The sequence below is a fragment of the Tachyglossus aculeatus genome, chromosome 2 (genome assembly GCF_015852505.1).
Source record: "Tachyglossus aculeatus isolate mTacAcu1 chromosome 2, mTacAcu1.pri, whole genome shotgun sequence".
In the NCBI taxonomy this organism is placed as follows: Eukaryota; Metazoa; Chordata; class Mammalia; order Monotremata; family Tachyglossidae; genus Tachyglossus; species Tachyglossus aculeatus.
The window spans coordinates 79,156,141-79,183,277 of NC_052067.1; the positions used below are offsets into that span (position 1 = coordinate 79,156,141).

General features: G+C 44.9%; 1 protein-coding gene across 1 annotated transcript in view; it reads right to left on the reverse strand.

Moving 5' to 3' along the window:
- The window catches only part of ARFGEF3 (ARFGEF family member 3), a 146,955-nt gene that overhangs the window by 18,125 nt on the left and 101,693 nt on the right, over nt 1-27,137 (reverse strand). Inside the window, exons 19-27 of the mRNA XM_038741335.1 lie at nt 24,763-25,086; nt 23,294-23,427; nt 18,574-18,719; nt 17,061-17,240; nt 12,244-12,388; nt 10,064-10,186; nt 4,823-4,929; nt 3,924-4,068; nt 1,018-1,146 (exon numbers count right to left, since the gene is read on the reverse strand). Of these exons, the coding sequence (XP_038597263.1) occupies nt 1,018-1,146; nt 3,924-4,068; nt 4,823-4,929; nt 10,064-10,186; nt 12,244-12,388; nt 17,061-17,240; nt 18,574-18,719; nt 23,294-23,427; nt 24,763-25,086 (1,433 nt within the window). The remainder of the gene's footprint in view (nt 1-1,017; nt 1,147-3,923; nt 4,069-4,822; nt 4,930-10,063; nt 10,187-12,243; nt 12,389-17,060; nt 17,241-18,573; nt 18,720-23,293; nt 23,428-24,762; nt 25,087-27,137) is intronic.

The following is a 27,137-nucleotide window of genomic DNA, read 5'->3' on the forward strand; positions in this document are numbered from 1 at the left end:
TTTGAAGTGGGAGAGAGTAATTGCCTGTCACATTTGAGGAGAGAGGACTTTCTAGGCCAGAGGGAGGTGTGGGCGAGGGGTTGGCGGTGAGATAGACTAAATCGAGGTACAGTGAGAAGGTTAGCATTAAAGGAGTGAAGTGTATGGGCTGGGTTGTAGTAAGAGAGTAGTGAAGGGAGGTAGGAGGGGGCGACGTGATTGAGTGCTTTAAAGACAATGGTGAGGAGTTTTTGTTTGATGTGGAGGTGGATGGATAACCCCTGGAGCTAGTATATTAGACAGCACTGTGGAAAAAACTGTTTTCCATGCAGGCACCAGGAGCATATTTATAAAAGCCAAAAAGAAGAACACCCACAGGAACATATGGGTGTCCTCACTTACATAAGTACATTCAGTTCTTATGTTTAGTTCTCCTGCAATGCAGACGTTAAGATTTCAGTGAACCTCAGGTTAAGACGACCAATGTTTCTGATGCCACTGCACACACACAACCTTTCTTCTGACATCACATCTCATTCTATTCAGACAGATGCCTGCTGACAGAATGACATTTCTAATCTTTAACAGAGAAGCCGTGTAGCCTAGTGGAAAGACCATGGGCCTACGAATCAGGAAACATGGGTTCTAACCCCAGCTCTACCAATTGCCTGCTGTGTGACCTTGGACAAATCACTTAACTTCTCTGTGCCTCAGTTTCTTCATCTGTAAAACGGGGAGTCAATCCCTGTGCTCCCTCCTACTTGGACTGTGAGCACCATGTGGGACTGAGACTGTGTCATATCAGATTAATTTGTACTGACCCTAGCACTTAACAGTGCTTGACACATATTAAGTGCTTAACAAATACCAATATTAACTAATTATCAGTGTTCTATCCAAAATGCATGGTAAAAGCTCATATAATAATAATGATGGTATTTAAGTGCTTACTATATGCAAAGCATACTGAGAGGAAAAAGAGAAATCTCTCTCTCTCTCTCTCTCCCCCCCCCCTTCGCCCCCCCAAGATGGATTTACCAGGTACTTTTGTCACATCTCTCAACAGCTCAAAGAGCAAATCCAGAGTTGGGGGTTGGTGCTGACGAGGACAGTTGGATACTGCAGCTGTCAGCTGTTCCAGCAGGATGATCCAGACTTCTACAAGACCTGGAAACAATGAAACATACAGACTGTGAAACAATCAGCTCAATTTTCCCTTCGGTTTAATATGCCATAAGCTGGACTGCCCTGAGAGAAGTGCTACAGCGGCACGACTCACTGTGAAGTGGCTGAGTGGAGAGCTTCCTGCCAGTGAAAACTGGTGCACAGAAATGTCAGCCTCAAGAGATTTTAGAGAGAGGGGGAGATAGACAGAACTTTATGGACTGCAACACAATTGTTCCAGTTTTCTGTGGTTGCCAGATGTGCCCCACCTCAGCCATGGCCATGCTACCAAAGGGGCCCTGACACTGGCACAGCCTGCAGTAGAATATAATGTTGTACCAGAAGACTAATCCTGGCCCTGCCACTTTTTTAAAAATGGCATTTATTAAGCGCTTACTATGTGCAAAGCACTGTTCTAAGTGCTGGGGAGGTTACAGGGTGATCAGGTTGTCCCACGGGGGGCTCACAGTCTTAATCCCCATTTTACAGAGGAGGTAACTGAGGCACAGTGACTTGCCCAAAGTCACACAGCTGACAATTGGCGGAGCTGGATTTGAACCCATCACCTCTAACTCCAAAGCCCGTGCTCTTTCTACTGAGCCATGCTGCTGTAGGATTTTGGGTAAGTCACTTAACTTCACTGTGCCTCAGTTTCCTCATCCGTAAAATGGGGATTCAACACCTGCTGTTTTCCCTCCCCTTTAGACTGCGAATACCAGGTTGGCTGGGGGCTCTATTATTATTATTAGCTTGTGTGCCTGGGGTTCCTTGGAAGCCTTGTTAGGCCCGTGTGAGGAACAGAATTGGGTTCACTTTGAAATGAGATTACAAAATTGTTGTTATAATACAGTTTCTGAACTCAGAATCCTGACAGAGTAGGTTTACTCATTCTGAAAAGCTTACTGGTTCTGAAAATAAAAGGATTTATTTTCTAGGCCTTCCAATGGATAGCCAATTAGTTCAGACAACCTATGGTTGTTTGATCATTGGCTTTCCCCTGTAGGTATTACACAGTGAATGATTTACTTACTGAGAAATCATCAAAATATCAAGCATTTATAAGTTAACTGCCAACAAATTTTCTGATGCTGTCACCAATGTTCCAGTAGTCAACAAAAACAATAAATAAACCTCTATTTTTAGCCTTCCTAATAGCCCATTCCTGAACTATTATCCTATCCCCATTTCTTTCAAGGTTTTTCATCCATTGGATTATGATGGGTTGAGTTTTATTTTTAGAAACATAGATGATTGGAATTTGACAATCATTAGACTTCAGGAATTTTGTCTCAGACTATTTTCCACTTCTCCAAGATATATTTACCCCCTTTCTCAGTTCTTTTCTTCTAACTACATTCCATACCCCGAAGGTAGATCTCTACAACAGATATTCCTACATGCTAAAGTCAGGCTTCACAATGCAAACAGCATTGGGAAGCAGCCTGGCTCAGTGGAAAGAGCACGGGCTTGGGAGCCAGAGGTCATGGGTTCTAATCCTGACTCTGCCACTTTTCTGTTGTGTGAGTCTGGGGAAGTCACAACTTCTCTGTGCCTCAGTTACCTCATCTGTAAAATGGGGATTAAGATGGTGAACCCCATGTAGGACAACTTAATCACCTTGTATCCACCCAGTGCTTAGAACAGTGCTTCGTACATAGTAAGTGCTTAACAAATACCACCGTTATTATTATTATTATTATCATTAATAAACAGCAGGTCATTTCACAGTATAAGCCCGCATTGAGCATCCAGTATTTAACTTGTGCTAAAAGACAGAATTCCAGTTGGATGCCGCCACTGGTAGTCCATCCTAGAACAACACTGGTTTTCTCAGACTGAGAGTCCAGCATGGTAATCAATTTAAACAGAGTGGCAAGTGGGCACAACAAAATTCCACTGGTCTGAGCTCTAATTTGGAGGACAGGCTGCCTGACCTGGTTTTGGGCCAGGAGTCCTCAAACTGAATTTTTAAGATTCTTCCCATGTCTCATGGCTCAAAGGATTCTCTCTGTCAATACCCTCATTTTCCTCAGCTCTCCAATTACATAGATCTTGACTGAGGGAAGGAATTCTGATATAATCAATTAAGTTTCCAGAGAGGTTCTAGGACAATACCAGCTGACTTTATTAAAGATGCACTAACTCAGTGCCATTCCAATTTGCTAAATTTCCAGTATTCCCCTAGGGAAGGGTTTAGTAATCCAAAATGACCATCATAGCAAACTGCTGAGGACTTTGGGAAATTGGCAAGGCATGTGCTGGGCTCCACAGCTATTTGTTGAGCTCCTGCTGGGTGGAGCACACCAGGGAATTGATGAATTTATGGCTTTTGAAAACTCCTGTGGTAACTTATAAAACATAAAGTCCTGTGATTAGTATTGGAAGCACTACTCTATTGCTCTACTCAATACCCCTGCCATGCATAAAACTGATATAGGGTAAGGAGCCTGCTGGGGAACTCCAGTGACCACTCATTTTTTTTCCAAAATCACATATCCTGCAGTAGTATAACTGGAGTTTACTATATAACATCAATTGTTTATGTCTTAGATGGCTGTTAATCAACTTTTCTGTATAATATGTTGTTAGGATCGTTGACACAGATGTCACTGTGAAAATGAGCTGATTAGCAGAAAAATGGATATGAGCAACCTAGCTGGATTCTTCTTGGGAATTATAGGATTGTTCAAAACATCATTTAATGTTTTTGGGAAAATTCCACATAGGATGGTGTGAGAAAAGTCTTATTTTTTTTCGGTTATAATTACCATTTCACTTACCAGTGTCATCATCAAAATCAGAAAGCACTGACTCGATCCCATCCTCACTGCTGGCGGATCGCTCCTGGGCCCTTCGGGGCAAATTAGCAAGCCGTCCTCCAAGGAAAATTGGCTTCAAGGGCATTTTGTAGATTTTGGCTAACAACTAGATGGAAAAACCAAGGCAAAGATTAAATAAGGTGAATAAGGGATGGAACTTCTGGGTAAAATGATCAAAACTGACTAATTCAGTAATGATGTGCTATTAATGTCACATATAATCAGTGACAGAAATAGATCTGAGATGTTAACGCTACCTTCTCCCCATAATTCATAAACAGGGCAGACTCCTTGAAAAAAATTATCCAAACCTCCCACTCTCAGATCTTCACAGTAAGCATTCTCAACATCACTAGACATCATGGGGAAGAAATTGATTTTTCTACCGGCATTTTGCAAAATGGTAATTGCATGTATCTGAAATGCCCATCTGAACACTTCCCTCAATTTCAAAGAAACAGATGTAGAGGAAAATTGTTTCAGACCTTCCATTCTGGATTTATTCTGGCCTAAAGACTGAAAGGTAGTTAAGGGCTCTGAGAAATTTGGAGAAAGCATTACAATATACCATCATTATTATGAATTGCTCTACTCATGATATGTACCATAACCCATTTAAAATCAGGCCCCTATTTGAAACTTTTATGTCTTGGTCTGATAAGCCAAGCAAAGTAATTTTTTTCTCCCACTCCTTGATCTTAGTATGCCCAAAGTAGTCAAGTTTCTTCTGTTCCAGAAAGGGGAGCCTGATCCTTAATTGCTCTAATGGTAGTGGAAAGTTTTTCACCTGCACATGAATGTAACAGGCCAAAATGTCTCAAGTTTGTGTGTTCACTTGGGGCTGTGCAATTTCCACACACCTGAGAACATCGTCGCAGATAGTCCAGCGCAGGAAGGCACAAATCCGTAGATGCGGATCCTGACACTGGGCCACAGTCACCACCCACCTCTTTACAATCTTCTTCCCCTGGAAGAGGACGAGAGAAGGTAAGGGAGATGGAGGAAGGAAAAAATGCCACATTAATCAAAAGGGAAGTGATCACATCTGGGGTTCCCGACAGATGGTAATCCTTGTCCTTCATGGGAACACGTCTTCTGCATGGCACCAGGCTTAGCGTTACACAGCAAAGATGGCAGGGATGAGACTGCAGGGACACTGCACTTCTGGGAACTGGGAATTCCCACTTCTGGGAATATCAACAACTGGTATTTATTGAGCGCTTACTGTGTGTCGAGCACTGGATTTGGAGAAAGATTTGGAGAAAGGCATTACAAAATACCATCATTATTATAAACTGCTCTTATTTGGATCCTACTGATGATACGTATCATAACCCATTTAAAATCAGGCCCCTATTTGAAACTCTAATTTAACTCTAACTCTAAAGGCTCCTCTAATTTGCTCCTTTAATGCTAACGTTCACACTGTACTTCGATCTCATTTATCTCACTGCCGACCTCTTGCCCATGTCCTGCCTCAGGCCTGCAACACACTCCCTCCTCATATGTGACAGATAATTACTCTCCTCCACTTCAAAGTCTTATTGAAGGCACATCTTTACCAAGAAGTTCTTCTTGACTAAGCCCTCTTTTCCTTTTCTTCAATTCCCTTCTGTGTCACCCTGACTTGATCCCTTTTGCATCCCCCTTCCCAGCCCCACAAACTTATGGACATATCGGGGGACTGAGGCTCAGAGAGGTGGGGTGACTTGCCCAAGTTCACACAGGTGACAGGTGGCAGAGCTGGGATTCGAACCCAGCCCTGATGTGCATATAGCTATAATTCTATTTATTCTGATGGTTTTGACACCTATCTACATGTTCTGTTTCGTTGTCTGTCTCCCCCTTCTAGACTGTGAGCCTGTTGTTGGGTAGGGACCATCTCTATATGTTGCCAACTTTTACTTCCCAAGGGCTTAGTACAGTGCTCTGCACACAGTAAGCCCTCAATAAATATGATTGAATGAATGAATGAATATCCACAATTTATTTATTTATATTAATGTCTGTCTCCCCCTCTAGACTGTAAGCTTGTTGTGGGCAGAGAATGCATATTTTATATTGTTATAGTGTACTTTCCCAAGTGCTTAGTACAGTGCTCTGTACACCATAAATGTTCAATAAATATGACTGACCGACTGACTGATGTGTTCCTTGTCCACAAAAAGCTTGCAGACTATTGGGGGAGACAGACAGTAAAATACATTAAGAATATATGTAAATAACCACTTAGGGGCTGAGGTTGGGGTGAATATCAAGTGCTTCCCGGAGGAAGTAAGATTTCTGAAGGACTCAAGTTGGAGAGGGGTTTTAAAAGGGAAGGACAGTTTGGATTCCATGCTTCCACCAATCCCCCAAAAGTCCCCACCAATTTTCAGAGATCTATAGTAAAAATAAAACATTTACTGAACAAAATGCAATGGAGCATAAATGATTTCCATAGGTTATTTGACCATGCTCACAGTTAATTTCTCATGGGGACCAGGCTTTTTATAAAACATTTTAGCTTACTCTAGAATAATTTTTTCATTCATAATTGATCTCCATGTGAATTTTAATAAATCTCCTTATGCTCTTGTAGTTAACATTTCTATATCCTGGGCAATTCGGGGGCACCTAATGTAAGTTAGAACAGAGGAAAAAGGATCTGCACATCGAAAACTTTCTTTTAAGGTATATTATTATGGCAGAAGTACTCACTCACGCTAAAGGCGGTCTTGACAACACTGTCTTATTTTTCCCACCACAACTGGAGCAAAGGTCCTTTTCCTTCCCAAGTGGAAGTCTTAGGAAAACAGGACTAAGAGTAGCTCTGTGATCAAGCATGGAATCAAGACTGTGAGTCCCACGTGGGACAACCTGATCACCTTGTAACCTCTCCAGCGCTTAGAACAGTGCTTTGCACATAGTAAGCACTTAATAAATGCCATTATTTTTTTTTTTTAATCAAGCTGAGCCCCTACTATTTTTCTTACGGTTGAGAATGTATTAGCTTCAGCTCAGTTACAGCCCACAGCATCTATAAACCAAAAGGTCGCGTTGTGCAACTGAAGAAGCAGAGAATGGCATAATGGGAAAATGTGGCCCAGATCAATGATTGAAAAATTGCTGGGAGGAAGCACTAGTGGCTTAGGCATTTGTCTGGGAGATGGAACTGTGGGCTTATTTTCCAGTTCTGCTGCTTGTGTGGCATGAGGGAAAGTCATTCTCAACCTTTTAGCTGTGGTTCCCACTTTTGTAAAATGAGGACTATGGTAGGGATGAATGAACTCAAATTTTCTCCTCCGCAGTTGATGGATACTCTAGGTCTGGACAACTTGTCATTCACTGATCCAGTGTTCCTTTCAGAAAACTGTTACATATAATGGTATTTCACTGTGCAATAGACTGTTATTATACTAGATAATTTTTTTTTGTTTGCTGCAAGGTGAGAGCCCACCTGTCGAGGTCCTCTAGGTGATCTTGGATTGAATATATGCGGGTGGTGTGAAGTTTCCACACATTTTAAAACTTTGGGCATGTTAGTGTAGTGGCTGCTGCTGTTGCTGCAGCTGTGACTCTTGTAAATGGTGGACTCTCGGATCTACGGATGCAAAAATTCTGCTTCTCTAGTCACAGCACCCTATCCTTCTTGTATTTGCTATCGCATTTATATAGTTTCATTTTTCCTTATGCATCGATCACCAACCCTCCCTGACATTTTGACAAGTTTGTTCAGTACTCTGCACGCAGTAGGTGCTTAATAAAATACTTTCACAACTACTATGTGCTAAGGGTACAGCGTGGCTCAGTGGAAAGAGCACGGGTTTGGGAATCAGAGGTCATAGGTTCAAATCCCGGCTTCGCCGCTTGTCAGCTGTGTGACTTTGGGCAAGTCACTTAACTTCTCTGTGCCTCAGTTACCTCATCTGTAAAATGTGGATTAAGATTGTGAGCCCCACATGGGACAACCTGATCACCCTGTATCCTCCCCAGCGCTTAGAACAGTGCTTTGCACATAGCAAGCGCTTAACAAATACCAAAATTATTATTATTACTATAAGGGTGGCTGTTGGTCAGATGTGACTGGGGTGTTTGGGGTATTGTGAGTTAACTGGGGACGCTTCCTGCAGGAGGAGGGACAAAGCATTTGGAGCAGGTTGGGCAACTGGGCTGTCTTCCCTCCTGCTTCTGGGATTTAAGTGGAGGCTGTCCAGAAGTGGAGCTGCCAAGGGGTTGGCTACCTTTTCTGTTGTGCCCCCTTGAGGGGAGGGTGAGGGGTCTTCTTGCTCCTGTTATTACCATTATTGCATTTGTTAAGTGCTTACAAGCAGCTTGGCCTAGTAGATAGAGCATGGTGACAACCTTGGTGTCATCCTCGACTCTGCTCCCTCCAATCCAATCCGTCACCAAAACCTGCCGGTCTCACCTCCGCAATATCTCCAAGATCTGCCCTTTCTTCTCCATCCAAACCACTACCTTGCTGATTCAATCTCTCATCCTATCCCAACTGGATTACTGCATCAGCCTCCTCTCTGATCTCCCATCCTCCTGTCTCTTCCCACTTCAGTCTATACTTCACGCTGCTGCCCAGATCATCTTTGTGCAGAAACACTCTGGGCATGTTACTCCCCTCCTCAAAAATCCCCAGTGGCTACCAGTCAACCTACGCATCAAGCAAAAACTCCTCACCCTTGGCTTCAAGGCTCTCCATCACCTCGTCCTCTCCTACCTCACCTCCCTTCTCTCCTTCTACAGCCTAGCCCACACCTTATGCTCCTCTGATGCTAACCTCCTCACTGTACCTCATTCTCGCCTGTCCCGCTGTCGACCCCTGGCCCATGTCAACCCCCTGGCCTGGAATGCCCTCCCTCCGCACATCCGCCAAGCTAGCTCTCTTCCTCCCTTCAAAGCCCTACTGAGAGCTCATCTCCTCCAGGAGGCCTTCCCTCAACCCCCCCAGGCCTACCTCCTTCCCCTCCCCACAGCACCTGTATATATGTTTTTACAGATTTATTACTCTATTTCACTTGTACATATTAACTATTCTATTTATTTTGTTAATGATGTGCATCTAGCTTTGCTTCTATTTATTCTGATTACTTGACACCTGTCCACGTTTTGTTTTGTTGTCTGTCTCCCCCTTCTAGACTGTGAGCCCATTGTTGGGTAGGGACCATCTCTATATGTTGCCAACTTGTACTTCCCAAGTGCTTAGTACAGTGCTCTGCAGACAGTAAGCGCTCAATAAATACGATTGAATGTATGAATAGAGCATAGGCCTGGGAATCAGAGGACCTGGGGTCTAATCCCTGTTCTACTACTTGTCTGCTTTGTGACCTTGGGCAAGTCACTTAACTTCTCTGTGTCTCAGTTCTTTCATCCGTAAAATGGGGATTAAGACTATGAGCTTCATGTGGCACCAGGTCTGTGTCCAACCTGATTTCTTTGTATCTGCCCCAGCACTTAGAACAATGCCTGGCACACAGTAAGTGCTCACCAAATAACATTTAAAAAAGCAGACTACACTGGGGTAGATTCAAGTTAATCAGAATAGGCATAGTCCCTGTCCCACCCTGGGCTCACGGTCTAAGTGGGAGGCAGAAAAGGTATTGAATCTCCATTTTACAGCTGAGAAAATAGACACAGAGAAGTTAAGCGACTTCCTAAAGTCACCCAGCAGGCCAGTGGCAGAGCTGGGATTAGAACCCAGGTCCTCTGACTCCCTCCCAGGCCCGTGCTCTTTCCACTAGGCCACGCTGCTTCTCACACTGCTGTTGGGTCTGAAACTGAATGAATAGCTTACCTACACCCCTGTAGGGTTCCAGCTCTGGCTTGGCAGCTTTTTTATTCCCACCAGTTAGTGGCCAGTCCAGGTGCTTTGCTTGCCCCAGTGGGCCTAAGTGGCCATCATCCCACTAGAGAATCTAATACTAGGCTGCAACTGAAACTTTCACAAGTGCATTGGTTCTTGATACATCGCATGCATTGTCTATTACCGACTGAAGTCCTAACATGTAATATGGCCAAGTACAGTAGAATTCTGACAGGCTAATTTTCAGAAAAATACCATCCCCACAAGAACCCAAATAAAGCAAAAATGAAAGGAAAATTGCACTCACCCAATCCTTTGACAAACTTCATAAGGCACATAATGTAACTGATGGCCGCATTGGCAAAGACTTGGATGTTGTCTGTGTTGAGAAATGCCTCAAAGACATCAAAGACAGGGGCCTGACCCTTGCCTGGGGAACAGAAAGTTGAGAAAGTTAAGTTTTATATCCACCATGTTCACTGAACCCAAGGCAGCTATCAGAGAGACATTCATTCATTCAGTCAATTGTATTTATTGTGCACTTACTGTGTGCAGAGCACTGTACTAAGCGCTTGGGAAGTACAAGTCGGCAACACATAGAGACGGTCCCTAACCAACAGGCTGCGACCCAAAGTCACCAGCTGTACAAAGACCGTTTGCCTACAGGTGGGCAGGGAACACATCCGCTAATTCTATTGTATTGTACTCTTCCAAGTGTTTAGTACAGTGCTCTGCACACAATCAGCATTCAATAAATATCACTGATTGACTGATGGAAGGAATCAGTCTCTTGAGACTGCCCTCGATCATTTTTCCCAATGGGTGGCAGCAGAATATGGATCTGTCACAAACTGGCACTTGGCTGAGACACATGTGGGTAGAGCTGGGGAACGTAGAATGAAAGAAGCAGCGTGGACTAGTGGATAGTCCACGGGCCTGGGACTCAGAGGGTCCTGAGTTCTAATCCTGGCTCCACCAATTGTCTGCTCTGTGACCCTGGGCAAGCCACTTGCCTTCTCTGTGCCTCATTTAGCTCATCTGTAAAATGAGGGCTAAGACTGTGAGCCCTATGTGGGACAGGGACTGTGACCAACCTGATTTGCTTGTATCTACTCCAGCACTTAGAACAGTGCCTGACACGTAGTAAATACTGAATAAATACTATCATTATTATTATCATTATTAATGCATGGGATTGGTAAAGAAAAACAACCCACATTAGCAATGTGGAGACTAATTCCCAGACCTAGCCCCCCTTTTCCTCTAATCAATCAATCATATTTATTGAGTGCGTACTGTGTGCACAGCACTGTACTAAGTGCTTGGGAAGTACAAGTTGGCAACATATAGAGACAGTCCCTACCCAACAGTGGGCTCACAGTCTAAAAGGGGGAGACAGAGAACAAAACCAAACATACTAACAAAATAAAATAAATAGAATAGATATGTACAAGTAAAATAAATAAATAAATAGAGTAATAGAGTAATAAATATGTACAAACATATATACATATACATACACACATACATATACATATATACATATATACAGGTGCTGTGGGGAAGGGAATAATAATGATGGTATTTGTTAAGCGCTTATTATGTACAAAGCATTGTTCTAAGCACTGGGGGGGATACAGGGTGATCAGGTTGTCCCACGTGGGGCTCACAGTCTTAATCCCCATTTTACAGATGAGGTAATTGAGGCACAGAGAAGTTAAGTGGCTTGCCCAAGGTCACACAGCTGACAAGTGGTGGAGCGGGGATTCGAACCTATGACTTCTGACTCCCAAGCCCGTGCTCCTTCCACTGAGCCACGCTGCTTCTCTCGCTCCCTTTGCTTTACCCCCCCCACCCCACAGCACTTGTGCATATATGAACATATTTATAATTCTAATTCTATTTATTTTTATTAATGATGTGTATGGATCTATAATTCTATTTATTTGTAATGATGCTACTGATGCTTGTTTACTTGTTTTGACGTCTGTCTCCCCTCTTCTAGACTGTGAGCCCATTGTGGACAGGGATTAGCTCTATTTGTGGCTGAATTGTACTTAGTACAGTGCTCTGCATATAGTAAGTGCTTAATAAATATGACCGAATGAATGAATGGAACTGTGGCTGTGGAGGGTCACTGGGAAGCTCTGAAATAATCGAAGTGCTTGGGGCTACCTAGACTGTAAGTTCCTTGAGGGTAGGGATAGTGTCTGATATCTACTAACTCTACTGTCCTCTCCAACCACTTAGAACAGTATTCTAAACACAATAAGCACTCAGTAAATACCACTGGTTGACTGACGGTGGTATACTGCAGTTCGTTATCTTACGTGGAGTAGTTCACCCTATCTTCTCCCAAGCTCAATGTCTGTTCCTCTGTACCCCTTTTTCACCTGTAGTCAACCACGAACATTTATTATGTGCCCAGTGAGGAACAGTTTAAGAACCACTTCATTTGGAGTAAAGACATCTCTCCAGTCCTCTTACCCATGGAGTAGTCGCCCACCAGGTACTCCTTCATTTCCGACTTGTCGCTGCAGTGTACTGTCTCCAGGGCACTGAACAGAGGCCTCCAACCAGACTGGATCCGTGCGGAACACACTTCCACCAACTCTCCGATGGATGTGATAACCTGATGCAGACAAAGCAAGATGTTCTCAAACATACTCCCGGACTCAAAAGCAGCAGCACGACTCCTGGGAAAGGCAATGACCCTCACCTTCCTCTATGTTTGGGGATATCATTTCTAGAATATGTAAATATTACACCTGACAGGAGCAGTGTGGCCTAATCATCATCATCATCAATCGTATTTATTGAGCGCTTACTATGTGCAGAGCACTGTACTAAGCGCTTGGGAAGTACAAATTGGCAACATATAGAGACAGTCCCTACCCAACAGTGGGCTCACAGTCTAAAAGGGGGGAGACAGAGAACAAAACCAAACACACTAACAAAATAAAATAAATAGAATAGATATGTACAAGTAAAATAAATAAATAAATAGAGTAATAAATATGTACAAGCCTAATGGAAAGAGCACGGGCCCAGAAGTCAGAAGACCTGGGTTCTAGTCCTGGCTCTATCATTTGCCTGCTGTGTGACCGTGGCTAAGTCACTTTATTTCTCTGCACCCAAGTTTCTTCGCCTGTAAAATGGGGATGCAATATCTGCTCTCTGTCTTACTTAGAATGTAAGCCCCTTGTGGGGCAGGGACTGTGTTTGACTGATAAACTTTTATCTATCCCAGTGCTTGGTGCGGTGCTTGACCACCGTAACTGCTTAACAAATGACGCTATTATTATTATTATTATTCCTTACAATATCAAATTACATTCTTAAATAGCAATCTTACTTTTGTTTAAAAACTAGTAATAATAATAATGTTGGTATTTGTTAAGCGCTTACCATGTGCCAAGCACTGTTCTAAGCGCTGGGGTAGATACAAGGTAAGCAGGTTGTCCCACGTGGGGCTCACAGTCTTCATCCCCGTTTCACAGATGAGGTTACAGACACAGAGAAGTTAAGTGACTTGCCCACACAGCAGACAAGTGGCATAGCTGGGATTAGAACCCACGACCTCTGACTCCCAAGCCCGGGCTCTTTCCACTAAGCCACACTAAACCGCACCCATGGCTGGATGTAACCTTCTCGAGGTGGTTCCTACAGTAGAGCAGGTGGGCTTGGCAAACACTTGAGGACCGTTCAAAGTCAGTGCTTTTGTTTGTGCTATGTGCAATGTAATGTCCTTGGCCCTCGCAGCTAGTGTCCCCATAGATTACAGTGTCAAGAAATCCGCAACTGGGAGCTTCACACATCTTGTTTCTGTGCATTTATTTAGCCAAAATGACTCCATAGGAAAGCCTCCATACCTGTACAACCAGTAGCACATTTTTTCCATTCCACCGGCCCTTGCCCCTCCTCAGAGTTTCCAATCACCCCCTCTTCCCCACTCACACACCTTTTCTTCCCCACTCACACACCTTTTACTGAGTGGGGGATGGCAATATCAACTCAGCTGCAGGGCTAGAGGGGAAGGGGAGAGTCCTGTGGGATACAGGTGAACAGCCCAAATCGCAGCATAACTGACTGGGCATCTCTCCCACATTGAGTCAAGCGTGGTTCTCACGATATTGAGGGATTATCTGTTGAGAGCACCGTAACTAGGAAATCCAACTCTCAAAGGTCCAGATTCCCTTCAAAGAAGGAGCTCCTTTCTGAGAATGCAAATTCAATTGCCTTCATATGCAGCTTGCCTCTGTGTGAAATAATAATAATGATGGTATTTGTTAAGAGCTTACTATGTGCGAAGCACTGTGGGGGAATACAAGGTGATCAGGTTGTCCCACGTGAGGCACACAATCTTAATCCCCATTTTACAGATGAGGTAACTGAGGCACAGAGTGACTTGCCCAAAGTCACACAGCTGACAAGTGGCAGAGTTGGGATTAGAACCCATGACCTCTGACTCCCAAGCCCGGGCTCTTTCCACAAAGCCACACTGCTTCTCAAAAAATAATAAAAATGGTATTTGTTAAGCACTTACTATGTGCCAAGCACTGTTCTAAGCGCTGGGGTAATAATAATAATAATTATGGTATTTATTAAGCGCTTACTATGTGCAAAGCACTGTTCTAAGCGCTGGGGAGGTTACAAGGTAATCAGGTTGTCCCGCGGGGGGCTCACAGTCTTCATCCCCATTTTACAGATGAGGGAACTTAGGCCCAGAGAAGTGAAGTGACTTGCCCAAAGTCACATAGCTGACAACTGGCGGAGCCGGGATTTGAATCCATGACCTTTGACTCCAAAGTCCGGGCTCTTTTCCACTGAGCCACACTGCTTCTCTAAGATAGAGATACAAGAGATACAAGATACAAGAGGGGGTAGATACAAGGTTATCAGGTTGTCCCATGTGGGGCTCACAGTCTTAATCCCCACTTTACAGGTGAGGTAACTGAGGCACAGAGAAGTTAAGTGACTTGCCCAGGGTCACACAGCAAACAAGTGGCGGATCCGGGATTAGAACCCACGGCTTCTGACGCCCAAGCCCGGGCTCTTGCCACTAAGCCACGCTGATTTGAAATGGACCATTAATACTAAACTGACAATCTTGCTGAACAAAGGAGCTCCAAATTCAATACGCTCTGCTCCAGATGGAAACTTAATAGAGGACACAGTTGCAGTTAGCAATTATTACTGTTATGGTTGTTATTATTGTTATTAATAATTGTACTGTGTTTTTTGTTAAGTGCTTACTAGGTACCATGCTGGGGTAGATACAGGTTCATCATGTTGGATATAGTCCCTGTTCCATATGGGGTTCATAAATCTAAGTAGGAGGGAGAACAGGTATTGAATCCCCATTCCACAGATGAGGAAACTAAGGCACAGAAGGGAAGTGACTAGCCCAAAATCACATAGCAGGCAAGTAGCAGAGGTGGGATTAGGACCCAGGGCTTCTGACCCCCAGGCCCACCTCTTTCCACTAGGCCATACTGCTTCTCTGTTTTTTCTAATGGCATTTATTAAGCGCTTACTATGTGCAAAGCACTGTTCTTAGTGCTGGGCCTCTCATCAACCTCATATTCGAAAAGGGAAGTCCTAGTGGAAAGAACACATTCCTGGGTGTCAGAGGACTGAGGATCTAATCCTAGACCTTCCACCAGCCTGCTGTGTGACCTTGGGCGAGTCATTTTACATCCCTACGCCTCAGTTTCCTAATCTGTAAAACGGGGATTCAATACCTGTTTTCCCTCTCCCTTGGACGGTGAACTCCACATGGAACAGGGATTGTGTTTGATCTGATTGTTTTGCATGTACCCCAGTCCTTAGTACAATACCTGGAACACCTTAAGCACTTGGCAAATAATAATGATGGCATTTGTAAAGCACTTAATATGTGCAAAGCACTGTTCTAAGCGCCGGGGTCGGGGGGGATACAAGGTGATCAGGTTGTCCCTCGTGGGGCTCACAGTCTTAATCCTCATTTTACAGATGAGGTAACTGAGGCTCAGAGAAGTTAAGTAACTTGCCCAAAGTCACACAGCTGACAAGTGGCAGAGCTGGCATTAGAACCCATGACCTCTGGACTCCCAAGCCCGTGTTCTTTCCACTGAGCCACTACTGCTGCCTCTGCAGCAAGTCTCCCTAGTTGAAGATGATGGTATTTGTCAAGTGCTTATTATGTACCAGGCACTGTACTAAGCGCTGGGGTGGATACAAGCAATTCAAGTTGGACACAGACCTTGTTCCCTGTGGGGCTTGGAGTCTCAATCCCCATTTTACAGATGAGGTAACTGAGGCACAGAGAAGTGAAGTAACTTGCCCAAGGTCACACAGCAAACAACTTAGCAGAGCTGGAAAACCAGTGGCGGAGCTCAGATGTGGGATCTGAAGCCCTAACACACCAATTCTTGAAAATAATAATCATTTCTACTATAACACGTTTCATTACATAGTTTGGATCTAACCTGATGAAAGTACACTCTATTCTGCCATTATGTTTGCTTGTACTATGTGTTTTGGCTAGAACGCTGCTAGAATTCATTCATTCATTCAATCGTATTTATTGAGCGCTTACTGTGTGCAGAGCACTGTACTAAGCACCTGGGAAGTACAAGTTGGCAACATATAGAGACGGTCCCTACCCAACAGCGGGCTCACAGTCTAGAAATGTAAGCCTGTTTGGATACAGCGCACCTTGGTGTCAGATGAAACCATTTCAGAGGGTGAGCACTACAGTGCGAGTTTTGTTTAACGAGGGGTTTTGTCAGAACACAAGTCTTGCATTACAGCAGGCCTGAGGGTACTAGGGAGCAAGTCTCTTTTGATTAAATATGATCTAAAGTTGGCACATGTAGATTTGGTGCCTGCAATGTGACCAAAGCGTGATGCTGTCACACTTACCACCCTCTGCCTCAGCTTGACTCCACTGCGTCATACAATTCCTTCTGTTTTTGAACCTTTAGAGTATTTAATACAGTAAAATAACAGTTTGCAGCAAGGATGCAATGCGCTTACGCCGGCGGTGCGCATAATAGGAATTTGAATGGAAAAATGTCAGTTTTTGAAAAATGGCTTCAAACCATCCAATCCGTAACCCTTTCTTTCCAAGTGAATCAGTGGGAATCACAAAAACAAAACACGAGTCTCTTCAAAAACACAGCTCTAGCCGTGTTACAGCTGAAATGACGGCATGCCCTTAGAGGAGAATGCCACCTCTCGTGGCGGGCCAAGTTGTCAGACCTGAGCTATCCTCTGCAGGGGGAAGACGTAAGTGGCGGGGAGGAGGGGGGTGCACTGACCTGGTCCTGGACATCCTCGTCGCACAGCTCCAACTGCATGATGCGCTCGAATGGGCGGAACAGCGCCTCATTGAAGTGAAAATGAGGGGGCTCGCTCCAGTCTGTCAGAACCTCGGTGAGGATGGCATGGATAAAAGAAACTGCCTTCTGGGAAACAGGCCTTTCCTTATGGCAGGCCGCCTGTGGGAGAGAACGAGCAAAGGGGAATGGGAAGCCATCGAAGCCTTAGCCAGGAAAGGACTGCTTTCTGTGTGGCTCTGCCAGGTCGGTGGCAGTCTCCCTGCTGCTGAGGGATAAAGATGAGTCCTTAACGAGCCCTGGTGTCATGAGACTGGAAGATTCTGTGGCCGATCAAAGGAAAAATTCCACTCGTGGACTACCGTCTTTAGACAAAGCCCAAGTTACGCTGGTGTTGCAATAAAAACGCTGGTGCTCCAATGAAAAATTGAAAAGTCAGAGGACCTGGTGCCTTCGATTTTACCTCACACATCGTGGTATTTTGAGATAGTTTGATGCTTATCATCCCCAGCTGGTGTCATGGCCAGAGAGGGAGCAGGAGACCATCTCCCTGTTGTTTCTCTATTGGAAGAGTGGCGAAGAACAGTTGTGGGGCTTCCAGTGGCTCTTCCAGCATCACTCACCACCACCCAGAGACAACAGAGGACAGATTGCAGCTCTCTGGCTGACCTTAGCTGGCATTCCTCCCATCCCAGTTTGAATGCATCTCTAACAGGAGATGCAGATGGGCTTATGAAGTGTTGGTGGCTAATGTAATGGCCAGAAAATCAAAGTTCTGGGCTTTCTATCTTTCTGCTGGAAATGGACAGAGGTACCTCAGTTTTTTTCCACCTCTAAAACGAGAACACCCCTTTTATGTCGAAGGTGTGCTCTCAAAGTGACAAAATTTCCCGCACGCTCTGTCACCCAAGAAAGGGTGCTTTGTAAGAGCAAGTGTAAGTTCCAAATAGTGAAAAAAAGGGTTTGTTTGTTTTTTTAAGAAAATTATTGGCCAGAATATTTCTTTTCCAGGAAAAAATCTGGGGATGAGACTACATAGTTAAGATAGAGATGAAACAAACATTAGGAAAGCTACTATAACAAAGTGGACACTTTCCAGTCCTTGTGGAAATGGCGGAATTTGGCAGTACATCGATGTTTTTATTTAGAAACAGAACCAAACTGTCCTTAGCAATTATTTGAAATTGCCTGTTTTTCCGGTAATGACTCAGTCAATCCGAGGTGCTTCTGAGAGAGAGATAGAGCTTATAAGTACCCTCTATAGAGGACATGGGACATGGAAAGGGGGAGCCTGGTGTGTAGAATTTCTTCTTTGGGCTGTCTGCTAGGCAGAAGGGGTGGACAAGCACTCCCATATTTCAAAGGTACCATTGGCTCTTCCAGCTCTACGACACACGGCCCTAGTCCCATGGTGGGCAGGGGCGGGGGGAGAAATGACTCTCCCCATGGCGGAGAGTTGTGGGGGCCCTCCCTTCCTCCCTGAAAGCCCCCTCACCTCCACCAGATGGGGGGCCACAAGGCTCCAGCAGCGCATGATGTGGAGGAGGGGTCGGGATTTGCGCCGTACAATCCTGAGCATCGCATCCCCAAGGCGGAACAAGTGGAGAGCGCTTCTTTTGTCTTGGGTGGATTTCACTTCTCCTACAAGAGAGTAACATATCAAACAGCTCCAAGCTCTCAATTCACATCAACAATTTCAGAACAAGGACATCAGTGCAGTCAGGAGGAGGACTGGCATCAGGACACTGGGTTCTTGTGTGTGTAATAATAATAAAATAATGTAATAATAATGATAATAACAATAAATGGTATTTATCAAGTCCTTACTATTGTCAAGCACTGTACTAAGCTCAGGCGTAGATACATAATTAGAGAGGATACAGTCTCGGTCCCAAATGGGGCTCACAGTCTTAGGCGATGGGAGAACACTTAGTGGGTAGAGCAGGGGCCTGGGAGTTGTGGGTTCTAATCCCGGCTCCGCCACTTGTCTGCTATGTGACCATGGGCGAGTCACTTCACTTCTCTGTGCCTCAGTTATCTCATCTGTAAAATGGGCATCGAGACTGAGACACCCATGTGGGACAGGGACTGTGTCCAACCCGATTTGCTTGTATCCATCCCAGTGCTTAGTACAGTGCCTGGCATGTAGTAGGCACTTAACAAATACCATTATTATTATTATTATTATTATCATTACGTGCATAATTCACATTTATAGATGAGCAGACATTAGGTGACTTGCCCAAAGTCACCCAGCAAAGTGGTAGAGCTGAAATTAGAACCCAGATCCCCATATTCCTGGGCCTGTGCTCCACATCTTGACGGGATTTATAGTTCTCTAAAATAGCACTTCTCTAGAGGTGTGAACTCTTCCAAATTGTTTCTTCTTTTTAGTCTCACTATCTATACTGTAAACTTGCTCTGGGCAGGGGATATGTCTACCACCTATGTTGCATTGTACTCTCCCAAATGCTTACTACAGTGCTCTGCACACAGTAAGCGTTCAATAAATACCACTGATTGAAATACCACTGATTGATAGGAGAAAGTATGTTGAAATGGAAAAAAGAGATTGGGGAAATAGAGTGCTACAGTGCTTCTCGGTTTCTTTGGGATCAAAATCTCAGTTCACAAGGAAGAACCCAGAGTCCTGAAAGAAGCAGTCGGCTGGAGATATTAGGAGATTTGTTTGTTTTGACAAGGGCTCCACGAGCCTCCTCTCCAGAGCTAGCACCAGGTGAACCTTGGTCACAGGGTTCAAAGTGCACAACACTACATGCAGAGTAAAGCATGTGCCACAAGGCTGGAGGGCCCGGTAACCCAGACTGTGTTGAAATGACGAACAGTGTCCTTGCCCAGGTGTAGGAGGAAGACACCACTCTCCAAGTTCTGGAATTTATAAGGGATCTAACAGGTTTTTTTTCAAATCACCTTAGCCAAAATAGATAACAGAAAATTGCTTTGCACTTGAAAACCACAGATGCTGTCGATATTTGAAAATAACTGATTTTAAATTCAGTCTTGGCTGCATGGTTATGTTTTTAATCTTGGCTTTAGAACTTTGTCTCTTTCCTGCAACTGTGACCATAGACAGCTTCTAAAAGGGAAAACATGCCAGGAAAATCCCTGTGAAGTCTCATGTCTCAGAAGGGAACAAGAAACTCTTGGTCACAAGATGAGACAGAAAATGAAGGAGAAACCTATTTTTAAATATTTGGTATTAAAAGGAACATTATTTACAAGCAACAAAATCATGAGATTGGGAGTCAGGAGACCCAGATACTAGTCCCGGCTCTGCCACTTAACTGTTCTGTGACCTTAAGCAAATCATAGCTTCTCAGTATCCTCATTTGCTAAATGGGGCTAAAATACCTGTCTCTCATACTGTCCTACGTGGGATAGGGACTGTGTCTAATCTGATTACCTTCTATCACAGTACTGACTATAATTATAAGCTTTTAATAATTCTGTACTCATAGTATTTCATTCATTCATTCAATCGTATTTATTGAGCACTTACTGTATGCATAGCACTGTACTAAGTGCTTGGGAAGTACAATTCAGCAACAGAGACAATCCCTGCCCACAACAGGCTCACAGTCTAGAAGCCTGATCTGCCACTTGTCTGCTGTGTGACCTTGGGCAAGTCACTTCACTTCTTTGTGCCTCAGTCCCCTCATCTGTAAAATGGGGATTGAGACTGTAAGCCCCACGTGGGACAGGGACTATGTCCAACCTGACCTGCTTTCATTAAGTGCTTACTATGTGCCAGGTACTGTACTAAGAGATGGGGTGAATACAAGCGTATCATGGTGGACACAGTCCCTGTTCCGCACGGGGCTCACAATCTTAGTCCCCATTTTACAGATGAGGCAACTGAGGTCCCAAAAAGTGAAGCGACTTGTCCAAGGTCACACAGCAGACAAGTGGCGGAGGGGGGATTTGAACCCATGACCTTCTGACTCCAAGACCCGTGCTCTATCCACTAGGCCATTCTGCTTCACATTATTAATTGCACTAGTCAGCTTTCTCACCATTTTTCTTAACAGAGTGGCATTTGATGATGGGGTTCTTTTCCACTGGGGGTGGATGGGGGACAAAGGGTGGGGAAAAGTCTATTTTGTATCATCATGTCAGTTTTTCTATTTCCCCGAACTTAGTACAGTGCTTGACGATAGTAAGGACTTGATAACTACCATTTGTTGTTATTGTTATTATTACACATTCTACCCCGGAAGGCTGAAGGCATAGAAAGGAGACGATCCCCGCCACTTGCGTCCTCTAAGGCAATCGGGCTGCCTGCTTTTCAGAGCAGAGCAGATGATGTGGCTGACCCAGACTCACCCCTCTCAGAGTGACCCAGAAATTTGTAGATCGTGTGTGATCTCAACAGCCCTCCCCCTTGCACCTCACCCCTGCAACGGCTCGATGCATGTCAAGGCATCCCTTTATTTTTTGATGTGAGGAGCTGCAGAGTGTTTTGAGGTTTTTCACAAGCTGAAAATAGCTCCTCAATCTTAGAATTGCTTTGACTAAATCAACCACCCTGGGGACAGAATGTGGTCCTCTTAGTGCTGAGGGCTTCAAAACTCCCCAGGATACAATGGTATTAGAAAAGGGAGTTGTCCGAGCTGAAGACCGTGACATGGGAGCACATGCATACACAAGAGACTGAATCGTTTTTCAGGGCTAGAAAAGCAGCCTGAAAAAGATAAATTCCAGATCTCACCCTGGAAACACTACAGGCTGCCAAAGATCATTATTAGAGTGGAAGTGGAGGAAAGAAGAGGGAGGAAGGAGGAGAGAAGAGGGAGGAGAGAAGAGCAGAAGGGCTCTACAAATATGACTGATGATTGATTGATTCAATGAAGTGAGAGGAAAGAGGTGAGAGGAGGGAAGAGGGACGAGAGAGGAGAGAAGAGGAAGGAGGGAGAAGAGAAGAGGGAGGAACTATTTTGACAGCACTCAAGCAACCTTTGCTCTTCCCCTCCCCTTGCAGCACTTATACAGCACTAATGTATATCTGTAATTTTATCTATTTATATTGATGTCTGCTTACTTGTATTGATGTATGTCTCCCTCCCGCTAGACTGTGAGCTTGCTGTGGGCAAGGATTGTCTCTCCTTATAGTTGGACTGTACTTTCCCAAGTGCTTAGTACAGTGCTCTGCACACAATAAGCACTCAATAAATACGACTGCATGAATGGATGAACTCAGACTGAGGGACAAAGAAGTATAAGAAGCTGAAGCAAAAACAAATCAGGTACTCTTTGAGAAGCTGAAGGGGAGGTGGAATCAAAATGGCACCAAACTTCAAACCAATCTAAAAGTCTCAGAGCAGTGATCAAGTCCATCCTACAAGGGTGTCAATGAGAGGCTTGGTTGGAAATATCATTGCTTTTTGTGGAGATTCATCAATACCAGCCTATGCCACATTCAATATCTAACGGGTAGATACAAGATAATCAGGTTGGACACAGTCCATATCCCACAAGGGGCTCACAATTTTAACCCCCATTTTACAGATGAGGGAACTGAGGCACAGAGAAGCTAAGTGACTTGCCCAAGGTAACACAGCAGACAAGTGACAGAGCCGGGATTAGAACCCAGGTCCTTCTGACTCCCAAGTCTGTGCTCTATCCAATAGGCCATGCAACTCCAGTGTATTTATCACTGTTCTTGTGACTTGTATTATTTTTGTCCTTTTATCGTTTCATCATTTCTTACGTGGCTATCGGCAGCCCCCTCTTCCCGGCTTACACTGTGAGTTTTTTTTTTTACAGGTTAGGGACCATGTCTAAATCTCAACCAACCCTACTTGAGGTCACTGTACTGCAGCTGTTTGGGTTTGCTTCTGCTGTCCTCTCTCACCCATCAGGCCAATGAAGGCACGATGGGATGAGCATTGCTTTGAGGCTGATGGTGCATGTAAAGGCATCCCTTTATTCTTTGATGTGAGGAGCTGCAAAGTGTTTTGAAACCTGATCACTTCCCTGGACCTCACTGTTTGGGATGTCTTCCCATTTGAGAGTAAATATTGCAACTTCCAGCACATATAACTGCAGATTGAATTCAAGATTAATCCTAGAGGCCAGAGAGAATACATGAGGAAGTGGGTTATCCGATTTGGTTTACTCAGGTCTGCTAATGGGCTCCTTTATGGTCCCTTCCAGCCAAAAGTCTTTGGTTCCAGTTTCCTTTGTGAAACGCTTACCTGGCATTGCTAGAGAGTAGTCAACGGTGTCTGTGACTGTGTAGAACAACTGGGATTGGGAAGCTTTTTTCAGCTGGTAAAGGAAACCTCCCAGCGCCATGAGGTTCAGCTTGTCAGCAGCATCTTCAAAGAGCCTGGGGGCAAAAGGGCAAGAAGTGAAACTTGAAAACAAAGTAAGGCATCCTCTACAGGAGGAAAATCATCTTTAATGCAGCTGACTGCTGCCACCATCTCAGAGCAGCTTCAGGCTCACTCTGGAATCTCCAGGCCTGTCTGCAGTGTATGGTGCCTGCCTGGCTTCATTTTGCCCAGCTCACAATCAGTCCCTAAAGCTCATCATTTTCTCTCATGAAAGTGAACTTTCCCTATCCATCCTGTTCCCAGTGTCTGCTGACTAAAGTTCTTTCCCTTATTCTCTGGTCACCAACTTCCTCAAAAAAGCAGGAGAATGATATTAACGGAATATTTTTTTAAAATGGCATTTGTTAAGCACTTTTTATGTGCCAGGCACTGTACTAAGCGCTGGAATAGAAACAAGCTAATTAGGTTGGACAAAGTCCATGTCCCACATGGGGGTCACGGTCTTCATCCCCATTTTGTAGATGAGGTAACTGAGGCACAGTGAAGTGGAGTAACTTGCCCAGAGACACACAGTAGACAAGTGGACACTGAGCACTTACCGTGTGCACAGCACTGTAATAAGGCCTTGAGAGAGTACGGTATAACAGAGTTAGTAGACAAGTTCCCTGCCTGTGATGAGTTTACAGCCCACAGCAAATGTCTGCTGTGTGACCTTGGACAAATCATTTAACTTGTCTGTGCCTCAATGACCTCATCTGTAAAATGGGGATTAAATCCTTCTCCCTTCTACTTAGACTGTGAGTTCCATGTTGAACAGGGACTACATCTGACCAGATAAATGTGTATCTATCCCAATGCTTGGAACAGTCTTGACAAATACTAAGTGCTTAACACACACTAAAACAAACAAAAAAAAGTGCTCTGGGGGTGAGAGGTGGAGTGGAGTGTACTCTAAGCTCTATGGAAGTGCTTAGAGTACAAATCTCTAGTGTGTTTGCACAAGATGCCTTTTTAATCATTAGGATATAAAAGATGAGGTCACTGAGAACTGACTTACCCAAGGTCACACAGCAGGCAAGAGGCAGAGCTGGGATCAGGACCCAGGTCTCCTGACTCCTGGGCCCATATTCTTTTCACTAGGCCGTGCCGTTTCTTGGCCGGACTGTGGACTGTGTGGAATGCTAAGGAATGACTCCCTTACATGTGCGGTGGAAGAGAGAGAGCAAGGGCGAGCATCCCAATCAATCAATCAATCAATCGTATTTACTGAGCACTTACTGTGTGCAGAGCACTGTACTAAGCGCTTGGGAAGTACAAGTTGGCAACATATAGAGACAGTCCCTACCCAACAGTGGGCTCACAGTCTAAAACGGCAGGGCCGTTCTTACCTGTCCGCCTGCGTGGAGAGGGTGAGGACCGCTTTGGCGGCGCTGCTCCCGCTCATCAGGCTGCCCCCCCGGAAGTCCAGTGCTCGGCCCTTGCTGCCCTCCTTGATGAGCTCCTGAATGGAAGGAGGCTGGATGACGGGGGCGTTCCTCAGCGAGGTCTCCTGCTCAACGCTCGGCTCCTGGGACTCCGGGTCTTCAGCCCCATGCCCTTCCTGCGGTCCTGGCCCGCCGGTGGCCTGCTGGGGCTGGCTGATGGTCAGCTGGGGCTGGGCCGTGCCGTCGCTGAAGTGGGTGTGCTCCAAGGTGCTGATGTACTCACAGACTCTAAAGGCAACCGGAAAGGAAGAGGCGCTAAATCTGGACTGCTGCAACACAGTGAAAAGCTCTGTGCTTATCTCCTCCAAGAGGCCTTCCCTAAGTCCTCCTTTCCTCTTCTCTCACTCCCTTCTGTGTCACCCTGACTCGCTCCCTTTATTCATCCCCCCTTCCCAGCCCCACAGTACTTACATACATATCTGTAATTTATTTATTCATATTAATGGCTGTCTCCCCCACCCCTTTAAGCTGTCAGCTCACTGTGGGCAGGGAGTGTGTCTGTTTAGTGTCAAATTGAGAAAACTGTATGGATACACTACCAGAACAATTGCAGATGGAGAGTGGGGCATTCTAGGAAAGATGTGTCCATGGAGTCGCTATGGATCGGAGACGACTCAACAGCATAAGACGACCCTCCCAAGAACTTAGTACAGTATTCTGCCCACTGTAAGTGCTCAATAAATACAACTGACTGACTGACAAGAACTTAATAGCACAGACAAAGCCTGCGTCACTCCTATCCTCATCATCAGTGGCATTTACTGAGGGTCTATGGAGTGCTAAGCCTGTACTAGATGAATGAGAAAGTACAACACACCCACTTCAAGTCACGCTGTCTGGCTCTGACATTCTTCTGAATGTCCCTGAAAACATTGCTCTGTCCGCCTCTGACCTAAGTCCAGAAAGTCATCCTATGTGGATTAAATCGTGACCTGTTTATTCTGTCATCAATTTGAGAGAATACAAATATGTAATCCCACAGGGTATTTAAAAATGGTATTTATTAAGATCAGTCTATCAATCGTTTTTATTGAGCGCTTACCATGTGCGAAGCACTGTATAAGCACTTGGGAGAATACAACAATAAACAGACACATTCCCTGCCCACAACAAGCTTACAGCCTAGAGGGGGACAAGTTTGCAATCTAGGGGGATTAAGAGTTTAGTATGTGCCAGGCACTTAGCTAAACACAGGGGTGAATACAAAAGATAACCAGATCCGATATATTTATTCATTCACTCATTCAATCAATCATATTTATTGAGTGCTTACTGTGTGCAGAGCACTGTACTAAGCGCTTGGAAAGTACAAGTTGGCGACATATAGAGATGGTCCCTACCCAACAACGGGCTCACAGTCTAGAAAGGGACTTAGCCTCTCCACCAGGTGAAACAATAGGTAACTGCCACCTCACCTTCCCTCCCTGAGATTCTGGGTCCCACTCTACCTTAGCTGAGTGAAGGAACAGGGAACACTGTTACCTGCCCTCTGCACTGCCCGGGCTCCAGATCCAGGACTGCTTTGTGCATGCCAGGCCATGCAATTAAAAGCTGCGGCACCCTCACATCCATCTGTCCATACTTCTGTGTGCCGTCCCCTGCACCAGACGGCCACCCTGCCTCCTCAGGAACAGGTGCAGCTCTTCTCCTCCCCCACAACATCACGGAGACTCCAGCCCATCCTGCCTTCCACAGCGTGAGGCCTCCACAAAACCCCAGGAGGGCTGGTGGATGCTGTAGGGGAGGCTCTGGCTACAGGACTCCCTGAACTCAGAGACCCAAAGTATCTAAAATTCTGCTCCTCTAGATGTGAGCCTGTTGTTGGGTAGGGGCCGTCTCTCTATGTTGCCGATATGTACTTCCCAAGCACTTAGTCCAGTGTTCTGCACACAGTAAGCACTCAATAAATACAACTGAATGAACTGAATACAACTGCTGATTTTCTGCTTTTATTCTGTGCAGATGTCTTTTATGCTGCTTAGTGCTTCATTGCTTCTTATGGGTCTGTTGCCAGTCTCTTCTCTTTCTAGACTGTGAGCCCACTGTTGGGTAGGGACCGTCTCTATGTGTTGCCAACTTGTGTTTCCCAAGTGCTTAGTACAGTGCTGTGCACACAGTAAGCGCTCAATAAATACGATTGATTGACTGATTGATTGTTTATATTCTCAGATTGAGAGCCCTTTGAGGGCCAGATATCTAATTCTCATCTCTGTGTTCTTCCCCAGGGCTTAGTTCAGTGCTCTGCACAGTGTGTTTAATAAATACTATTACTACTACTA